Source organism: Armigeres subalbatus, chromosome 1, assembly GCF_024139115.2.
Source record: "Armigeres subalbatus isolate Guangzhou_Male chromosome 1, GZ_Asu_2, whole genome shotgun sequence".
NCBI classification, from domain to species: domain Eukaryota; kingdom Metazoa; phylum Arthropoda; class Insecta; order Diptera; family Culicidae; genus Armigeres; species Armigeres subalbatus.
In genome coordinates, this window is record NC_085139.1 from 75464009 (window position 1) to 75474720 (window position 10712).

General features: G+C 45.9%; 1 protein-coding gene across 2 annotated transcripts in view; it reads left to right on the plus strand.

Annotated features, from left to right (window-relative positions):
* LOC134227293 (probable serine/threonine-protein kinase DDB_G0272282) overlaps positions 1 to 5584 on the plus strand; it is a 195722-nt gene extending 190138 nt beyond the window's left edge. Inside the window, exon 16 of one of the 2 annotated variants that reach the window (XM_062708670.1) lies at positions 8 to 5584. In XM_062708670.1, coding sequence (XP_062564654.1) covers positions 8 to 381 — 374 coding nt within the window. In that variant the 3' untranslated portion in view covers positions 382 to 5584. The remainder of the gene's footprint in view (positions 1 to 7) is intronic. The other variant, XM_062708678.1, reaches the window with a different exon arrangement.
* The last annotated feature ends 5128 nt before the right edge of the window (positions 5585 to 10712 follow it).

The window sequence follows — 10712 nt, forward strand, 5'->3', positions numbered from 1 at the left end:
ATTTTAGATACAAAACTTGAACCAGATTCAATTAAAGAGTCCGAGGATGAAGATGAAAATCTGCCCAAATCCAAGTCCTCAGCGGCCTCGTCGGTGAACCAACCGATTTCGGTGGCAGTTCCGGTTCAACCGGTTACGACTGTTCCTCAACCGGCAGCCACGGTCCCGTCGGCTGCAGCACAAAGCAATCCGGAACCGGTTCGCTTCGACAAGCCCGTACCGGGGTCGACCCTTCGCTGCCTGGAGGACCCGGACTTCGAGTCGGACATCAACTCACCGATGGGCAGCCGGAACGTGACGTCCGAAGTGCTGGACAAGGCCCGGGACCGATTCGATCGTTTCTGGGGCAATCCGGACGGGGCGAAGCCTGACGAGTCCTAAGCTGTTAGAATTTCCTACTGCACAGTTGTAAGTGAGCTTGTTTTAGAACATCTATCTTAGATACTCGTCAGGTTGGGCAGGCGCTCAGCTCCGGTGTAGCCGAATGGAGAACTGATCGGCCGACCTCTGTTGCCTCCTATCTCTAACTCTCTCTCTATAACCATCCCCAAGAAATATGGGTTTCATCTTTGCGCGCTTGTATCCACACGAGAATTTTCGATCATTTGATATTAGTAGAGACTCTTATAACTGAAACCGGTAGCCAGAATGATGTTATCCATTTGTGTGAACCACGTCTTGACAGGGTAGTCTTAGGATGTTAAAAACTTTCCTAATGTTTATACATACACACACTGGAATAGAAATATTCGCCTGAAACAAAATTGTTCACAGCATCGCATTTTCGAGTCCGGTTCCGCGAACTCGGAGCCGATGTCATCCTAAATATGAAGGATCTCGAAGAGTACTCTCCTGTTTCCTGTCTTGTTATTTAATGTTTAGAGAGTCCCATCATGAAAACCGAGAACAAAATACAACCCTTATATGCTACTGTCTAAGAAAAGGTAGTGGAAAGCATTATTTTTGTAATACCCATGTGATGCGATGGTACCTTTAACATTCACCAGTTACAAGAAGAAGAGAAGCAAATCTATCACCGCACAGCAGTACTGCACAGGTCTCTGTGAGCATCGTGAATGTGTTACACAAAATTCCTTTAGTGTAAACATAAACTGCATTTCTCCATTTATATTTTGGTTCAGTTTGAGGAATAAGATATACGAAACGAAGGACGCTTTGGATTGACTTTACACTTACTGAAGCTATGCGGTAGCATAATACGATCATAACATTGTTCCGTGTGTGTTGTGTTGAGATTATTTGTTGGGTTTTCTTAAGGTTTGTCAATTGAATTAGCTCGTATGAGTAATTTTAATTTTCGATCCATTACTGGCTAGCTCATCAGCAATCTTCTTTCATCTCTAGACCCGTATGATCTGGAATAATCCAATAATAGGTGAATTCGAATGCATATGGATAGGGTTTTCAAAGCAAGAGATCATTTCCATACCAGCCTTGAGTTGCACGTGTTACTATTAAGAGATTGAAGAGGCGGAGTGATTCTGGGACGATCAATGGTTTTTTATATCCACCATACCATACTTGGTTTGAGGTCCCATATTTCCAAGGGTTTTTGGACAAACCCAAAGCGTCACATGTTTCCAAATTGTAATGTCACTGAATGCGCTTACTATGTGCAGAAAAAAACATAATTAGCATTGTTTATATTGATGTTTACCGGTGAAAGTGCCTCGTGGATGAAAATCGGATTCAGTTGTATGTGATTAATTACTTTACGCATTCAAAACGTGTTCAGATTTCAGATAATTTATCAATTTGTAGAATGTGCATAAATATTAAATGACTAATATTCAACCGAATATTGACAGTCCAGAGCCGACTATGAATGTGTCTGGAAGTGAGCTGACAAGTGAAGAGAGCTGGTCGTCACCAAAAAATTTTCGATTATTTTACAATCTGCTTGTAATCCATGCAAGCTTCATGGCAATGTATTTGCCATCCTGATCGATTGAACGAATTACTCCTCAACGGTTGCTTATTTCACCGATTACCTGTCACAGGGCCCGATACACTCTTCGGACAACGAATTAGCACAGACAAACAGATATAACACTCGTCAAATTTCCACCGTTCACTGATTTGCTGGTCACTTCAAATGATCTTTAGTTTGCCAATCGATCACTCGTGGCGCGCGCATTGTTCAATGTGTTATGTCTGTTTGTCTGTGGAATTAGCTTCTCATCCAGGAAAACTGCCACATTGCTTGTGATTCGGTAGTTATTGTGCGCCCTGTCCACACTGCCGGACACTACCCATCCGAACACTAACTGAGTCAGAATTGGGAGACCTTCACCAAGTGGTACTTCATTTCCGGCATCGAAGAATTCAAAAAAGTAGCCTCGGAGGTGAACTAGCCTTGGGCTAAAAACCTCTTTTCTTTAATAAAGATTTTAATAATAATAATAATTCAAAAAAGTTTTTGATGCACAGCACGATGTCAACCGCCTCGGATCTGAAAAACTTTGGATCCCCTTACTTTAAACCTTCAGGGAACTGCCATCCCATCACATCTACGTTGGTAGTAGGGAGATTCGCTGTCACCTTCGGCAGCAACAGGAATTCCAACCTTCTCGAGAATCCTGTAACTCGCGACCATATGGTGGATGTCACCTTCTGCTTCACCGTCATGTTGGCTTGTCCAATTCCGCATACTTCAACCGCCCGTTGCCTTTGGACCTTCAGTTGCTGAGCCAACTTCTCAGTCATGAAGTTACACTCGGAGCCGGAATCTAGAAGTGCTCTGGCCGGAACACGGACTCCGTTATTCCCTTCCACTAGGATGACGGCCGTTGCAAGGAGTATCGACGATACCTTTGTTCCGGTTACATTGGATGACACCTGCGCTGGTGTTCCTCCTTGTGTAGTCGGCCTTTCGGAATGGGTACTTCTGCTCGCTGCAGGGGCTTGGAGCGTCGGTGATCCGTTTCTACTTATGTTGGATGGGGTTAGTGAGCAGACCAAAGTGTGGTGCTTACCTCTGCAGTTCCGGCATGTATATGGGGATGAACAATCCACCGCCCAATGGCCATGTCTAAAACAGTTCCGGCAGAGCCCGTTATCCCATAACTTCTTGGTTCGATCGGGTATGGACATCCGTTGAAATCTCTGGCATTGATATAGTGGGTGATCTTCTTGGCACGCTACACAGCGCCAACGTTCCTCTGAACAGTGGTGTAGCTCAAGTGCCGAAACGGTGCCCTTTTTTGTTCTACCTTGTAACCCGAGGACTTAAATGGTGGACTTTCACTCTACGTTGGAAGGAATCAGTTAGATCAGTTAGATCGTATCCTGCTCCTTAGTTGACTTAGTTGACGATAGGAACCGCAACTCAGTAGCCGACTCCTTAACCACCTTCGGTAACTTGAACAGCCCCTGAACTTGACAGCGCTTAAGCTGCTTGCTATCGTTATATCGTTTCATCAAAGAGTCCCACGCAACCTGGTAGTTCTCCTGCGTAATTGTCAGCGGATCCACAAGTGACTTGGCTTCGCCTGCCAAGCACCCTTTGAGGTAGTGGAACTCTTCCACTTCCGGTAAGTCTGCCTACCTATGTATAAGCGACAAATACGGGTCACGGAAGCTCAACCAATCATCGATGTTGCCGTCGAAGGTTTGCATCACGATTTGAGGCAACCGCACACGCTCCATGATAGCTTGATCTGCCGCCTCCAGATTTCGGGTTGATTGATTAAGGGCTGGTGGTTCTTCGAACTCCTTGACCTTGTCCAATAGCAAAGTCTTCAAGTCATAGTACTTGCTACTGAACTCTGACCGCTGCTTGGAACAGTTGTCCTCCTCCTCGTCGTAGTTATCGTGGGTTTTGATGTTCAGGATCACATCGTTCACATTTTCCCACATCTCATCCAGCTTCTCCAGCCGAATCGTTACCTGACTTGCACTTTTCACTCCGCTTAACTTGTCAGCGAACCCACATATGTCCTGCAACATGTTAAGGAGTGACCGCAGTGTTGTCTTCAGTGTCTCCATTGCTGGAGTCTTCCTGTTGGTCGATGTCGTCGGCAAGGATGTTATCGATCATTAAGTTATCTGCCTTCGATCTTTTAGTAGTTTGTCAATAACTCATTCCAGAGGCTAAATTTCAAAATGTGTTGTATGGCATCTTCACAATAGGCACTCGGAAAACGGTTTTCAAATGGGAAAGAGCACTAGTGTGCTGGTCAACATGGTCAAGCATCCGGTAACAACAGCACTTCATCTCGTACCATCAATAAGGTGGCAACAGCGACGATTATTATGGTTTACGACAATGGGCAAGAACGTCATGTGAGATTTATTTATTTATTATCAGGCTAAGGCTGGAGTGGCCTGTGCTGCACATAAAAGTCTTCTAAAATTGAGCTCGGTCCATGGCTGCACTTCGCCAACCACGCAGTCTGCGAAGGGTCCGCAAATCGTCCTCCACCTGATCGATCCACCTTGCCCGCTGTGCACCTCGCCTTCTTGTTCCCGTCGGATCGTTGTCGAGAATAATTTTCACCGGATTACTGTCCAACATTCTGGCTACGTGCCCGGCCCACCGCAGTCTTCCGATTTTCGCGGTGTGGACGATGGATGGTTCTCCCAACAGCTGATGCAACTCGTGGTACATTCGCCTCCTCCACGTACCGTCCGCCATCTGCACCCCACCATAGATGGTACGCAACACTCGTTGATCGACCGCGTCGGAATTCTAACTGTTCCTCGAGCAAAATGTTGTGGTGTCGCCTTTTCAAACAGCTTGTATTATTCTGGGAGCAGACTAGCGGGACAATAACTTTTGGGAGATAAAGGATCCTTTCCAGGCTTCCGGATGGGGATGCCTTTGGCTGACTTCCAAGACGATGGGAAGTAGCTGAGACGGAGAAACTGATTAAAAATCAGCGAATGGTGTACGAAAATCGGAGTACTAGTGCGTTTGAGCTCAAGATTCAGGATGTTGTTGAAGTCTGGAGCCATCATGTTTTTTGATGATTGAGATCTCAAACTTTTCTGAGAAGTCGTTGGAAGACAAATGGATGCTGTTAGCATGCTCGTTAACGGCTGCCTCGTGTGGACTGACGATGTCCAAGATTGTGGGAGCTGACAAAATGACGACCTGTTTCGGCAACTTTAGACAATCATGACTCTAAAGAGCTATCAAGCGATCCTAAGAGTCATTGTTGTCTAATGCAGCGGTTCTCAACCTTTTTCTTGAGAGGGACCCCTTCGAGCATTAGCATTTATTGAGGTCCCTCTATTTTTTCGCTGTAATAAAGTTAAATTAAGTATACCTCATAAGACATAATAATAAAAACGGACCTGAAACTAACGGAGTAAAAGGCTCACCAAAAAGGTGCCTGAAATTTTCCTTAGTCTGTGAAACTGAGCGTCTTTAAAGGAGGCTTCCGAGCCTATTGAAAGCTCGAGAAGCACAAGTCAGACAAACATGGTTGCAGCAACTTGATTCTGACTAAATCTGGTCGCATATGAGTTGCAGGTACTTATGTGTAACATGTGTGCTGATGGGGCGGAGGCTTCCAAGCCTCTTGAAAGGAGGCTTCCGAGTCTCTCTTGAAAGGAGGCTTCCGAGCCTCTTGAAAGGAGGCTTCCGATCCTCTTGAAAGGAGGCTTCCGAGCCTCTTGAAAGGAGGCTTCCGAGCCTCTTGAAAGGAGGCTCTCTGAGGCCTCTTGAAGGAGGCTTCCAGGCCTCTTGAAAGGAGGCTTCAGGCCTCTTGAAGGAGGCTCTGAGCCTCTTGAAAGGAGGCTTGAGCCTCTTGAAGGAGGCTTCAAGCCTCTTGAAAGGAGGCTTACAGGCCTCTTGAAAGGAGGCTTCCGAGCCTCTTGAAAAGATGCTTCCAGGCCTCTTGAAAAGAGGCTTGGGCCTCTTGAAGGAGGCTTCCGGGCCTCTTGAAAGGAGGCTGAGCCTCTTGAAAGGAGGCCTGAGCCTCTTGAAGGAGGCTTCCAGGCCTCTTGAAGGAGGCTTGAGGCCTCTTGAAGGAGGCTTCTGAGCCTCTTGAACGGATGATTCTGAGCATCTTGAAAGGAGGCTTCCGAGCCTCTTGAAAGGAGGCTTCCAGGCCTCTTGAAAGGAGGCTTCTGAGGCCTCTTGAAAGGAGGCCTGGAGCATCTTGAAAGGAGGCTTCCGAGCCTCTTGAAAGGAGGCTTCCGAGCATCTTGAAAGGAGGCTTCCGAGCCTATTGAAAGAAGGCTTCCAAGCCTCTTGAAAGGAGGTTTCCGAGCCTCTTGAAAGGAGGCTTCCGAGTTTCTTGAAAGGAGGCTTCTGAGCCTCTTGAAGGGAGGCTTCCTGAGCCTCTTGAAGGAGGCTTGAGGCCTCTTGAAAGGAGGCTTTGAGGCCTCTTGAAAGGAGGCTTCTGAGCCTCTTGAAAGGAGGCCTGAGGCCTCTTGAAGGAGGCTTCTGAGGCCTCTTGAAGGGAGGCTTGAGGCCTCTTGAAGGAGGCTTCCAGGCCTCTTGAAAGGAGGCTTGGGCCTCTTGAAGGAGGCTTGGGCCTCTTGAAAGGAGGCTTCCAGGCCTCTTGAAGGAGGCTCTGAGGCCTCTTGAAGGAGGCTTCCAGGCCTCTTGAAAGGAGGCTTCCAGGCCTCTTGAAGGAGGCTCTGAGCCTCTTGAAAGGAGGCTTCCAGGAGCCTCTTGAAAGGAGGCTCTGAGCCTCTTGAAAGGAGGCTTCCAGGCCTCTTGAAAGGAGGCCTGAGGCCTCTTGAAGGAGGCTCTCCGAGCCTCTTGAAAGGAGGCTTCTGAGCCTCTTGAAAGGAGGGCTGAGCCTCTTGAAGGAGGCTTCTGAGCCTCTTGAAAGGAGGCTTCCAGCCTCTTGAAAGGAGGCTTCCGGGCCTCTTGGAAGGAGGCTTCTGAGCCTATGGAAAGGAGGCTTCTGAGCCTATGGAAAGGAGGCTTCTGAGCCTCTTGAAAGGAGGCCTGAGGCCTCTTGAAAGGAGGCTTCCAGGCCTCTTGAAAGGAGGCTTCCAGGCCTCTTGAAAGGAGGCTTCCGAGCCTCTTGAAAGGAGGCTTGAGGCCTCTTGAAGGAGGCTGAGGCCTCTTGAAAGGAGGCTTCTGAGCCTCTTGAAAGGAGGCTTCAGGCCTCTTGAAAGGAGGCTTGAGCCTCTTGAAAGGAGGCTTCTGAGCCTCTTGAAAGGAGGCTTCCGGGCCTCTTGAAAGGAGGCTTCCAGAGCCTCTTGAAGGAGGCTCTGAGGCCTCTTGAAAGGAGCTTCTGAGCCTCTTGAAGGAGGCTTGGGGCCTCTTGAAAGGAGGCTTCCAGGCCTCTTGAAAGGAGGCCTGAGGCCTCTTGAAAGGAGGCTTCCGGGCCTCTTGAAAGGAGGGCTGGGCCTCTTGAAAGGAGGCTTCCGGGCCTCTTGAAGGAGGCTGAGCCTCTTGAAGGGAGGCTTCCAGGCCCTCTTGAAAGGAGGCTTCTGAGGCCTCTTGAAGGAGGCTTCCGGGCCTCTTGAAAGGAGGCTTCCAGGCCTCTTGAAAGGAGGCCTGAGCCTCTTGAAAGGAGGCTTCCAGGCCTCTTGAAGGAGGCTTCCAGGCCTCTTGAAAGGAGGCTTCCGGGCCTCTTGAAAGGAGGCTTGAGGCCTCTTGATGGCCTCTTGAGCCTCTTGAAAGGAGGCTTCCGAGCCTCTTGAAAGGAGGCTTCCGAGCCTCTTGAAAGGAGGCTTCCGAGCCTCTTGAAAGGAGGCTTCCGAGCCTCTTGAAAGGAGGCTTCCGAGCCTCTTGAAAGGAGGCTTCCGAGCTGCATGGCGAGGCTACCGAGGCACTTAGAAAGAGGCTTCCAAGTAGCTTGCAATGAAGCCAGTGTGCTTCCGAAACTTAAAATTCTCGATTTTGGCGGATGGAGTAGATTTCCAAGAACTACGCCCGTTTCGGGCAGTCTTTCTGAGTGGCTCGATATTTTCGCCACAGTTGGTGCCCTTGGGGTTGGCTACCTCTATCTTGTCGCACTGCTTGGTGAGGTGGGGGTCGTCACACTTGTTGTAAAATGGGGTCACATGGTCAATCCGGCTGTCGATAACGCTGTAATTAAATAGCCCAACCACGTACATGCCCTTGAAGGTGGTGTAGCCGTGCACTAAAGAACCAGGTAGAGTTGGTCTCGATATGTGCTTGCCCTGTTGTGTCTAGCACGTTGGTGGACGGCGACAGATTTGAAACCACAACGCTATGATTAGTTCCTTCTCGTCCATGTCGTGAAGCCTACACGGCAAAGTCTTGTGCGGCTTCGTGCCATGTAGGTCATGAGCGAATAACTCATACGTATGGTCCTTGTGAACCTCGAGAAACTCCACGACAGATTGTTATAGTCGCGGAAGTGTCGAAAAGTACATTTCAGCCCCTTCGCAATTAGTTGGCAAATTTTTGGGCACAAATTCGATGGACCGCCCTTGAAAAACACAAAAAGACCCTTTTCTTCCGTAAAAACCTACTTCCGAGTCTTTGGATGTGTGGCTTCGGCGAGCAGATTCTCGCTAGAGATGTGGTGATGCAAATCATTGTTAATGTGGATAGCTCTTTCTTCGCGTGACTGTATCAGGTAGCAGTACATTTATCGGGTTTTATTCGGAACTTATGAGAGACTGTCGAGATTCTAATAAAAAGTCATAAAGTAGGTTCGCATTGGAGAATTTATTGGAAGTTTTTTTAACATTGCTTTCTGGAGATCCGGCTCGAAGGACCAAAACGTAAGGTCACAGATAGTCGAATAATAAGGAAAATCCTTCAGGTAAGACTGGACGGTCGATTCCTCTTCGGAATGCCAAGGATGATCTACCAATCTCTTCTCGGAGAAGAAGTTTGTGGAGTGTAGATTGCTCAGACTGGGTACTTATTAACTCTGAGCTCCAGAGAGAACTATTTTGTTCAGCTTCCTTCGGGAAAAAACTGCTTCGTTTTCCTTTTGACCGGTTTATTATGTGTCATGAAACGGTTAAACACTGATTGAAGTTTGACGGTCTTACTTGCATTGGGACACGACCAATTCTTCGCCACCTATTGACTACTCCCCTTCCAAAGCCTAAGGACTACGAAAAAACTTCACTGCTACGACTCGACGCTTATTCGTTAGACGCCATCGAGCCATGGGGGCAATATCGATGTCGGGTACGATTTACTTCATAACGAATCAATCAACTTGTGAATTACGACACTCAGCATGAATGAATAGTAGTAATTTAATATGGTTCATGATCCATTTGTACACCATTATTTAATTAAAAATTCAAATATTCGTGGACTCTCACAGTAGATTGGTCTTTTTAATCCGTCGGCGTTTCCGTCTAGTAGTTTTTCAACTCATATAGTTTTCGGCATTGTAAATTTCTCTTTGCCCGAGGTCTTTGATTGTTAACAAAAATCTCGTATGCTTTTGAGCCGATGTAAAAACGAATCGGATATACCAACCATTTCTATCTGGTATATAACACTTCGTTCCTTTATTTGATGACTTAACATATTTCATTTTATTAAACAATTGTTAATTTGTTAGTTAAAAATGAATCAAAATATAAATGGAGATCAAATGAGTTTTGTTTTTACGAAGCAAGAATTTATCATCCGTCGAACAGTGCGAACCAGGACATCATGATATACACTACATTACACTCGTAAAAAATATCGAAACGGCTATCTCAGCGCTTATTGCAAGTAATATTTAATAAATCATTTGAGACATGTAAAACTGGATAATAATAATAAAAGTATATTCATTTTACAGCTCATTTACACATAACTGCAATAGAAAAGATCCGAGTGATGGAAAGAAATCCGATTTAGCTAGGTCAGGAAATCCAATCAATTAAAAACAGCAATTTACACACTAAAATAAAACCAGATTAAAATAACGAAAGAAAAAATACAAACACAAAAAAAATGTCACAAGCATCTCCGCACCACTTTCAAATCAAACAAACTACTAAAAACGTGTCAGCAGTGTCTAAAGAATGGCCCGTCCATGGTTTTCTTCGATTGTTTTTTGTGTTTATTTTTGACTCGCGCGATAGAATCATCCAGAACAGAAAACGGCCATGTTTACATACAAAATCAATTAGATTACAATTGCATACAAAACCGGAAAAAAAAACAATTACAAAGGTAGGATCACATCAACGCCACCCGAGTTTAAACGGGTTGGCGGCAGCTAAGCTTCCGGTTGGGAACGTAGCTTTCGCTTTATCGCTTATATGCAGTTTACATAAAAAAAATACATAACATGCTTTTTCGGAAGGAATTTTTCACGGCATTCGTAGTTACAGATGCAGATCACTAGCAATCACCGCAAACACTAGGGAACGAGAAGAAATCGTCATCTGTCCTGAATATTTTCGTTAGTTTTTTGGAGATGTTTAGAACGGTATCGGGGGAAGAAAACACGCCACACCACATCTACATAGCTTTAGGTTTTTTGTATACGGTCATAGCAGAACGGTTTTGATAAATGAAGTAGTAATTTTTGGGAATAGGAATTTATCAAGTGAAGAATCTTTATTTTATATGAAGTGAATGCTTACAGTTGTTTCCCTTCCCGATGAAAAAGTTGTAAAATTAATTGAGTGTTTAATGTCTGTTCGAAAGTAGAAACATTTATACATACTGTAATTGTTTCGAAATCACTCCAAAAAGCCTTTTGAATATCAGTACCGGAATACAACTTATTACTCCTCATTATTCAACCCTCGTTTCGCTCTTCTCACTCCTTACTTCACATTGTAGC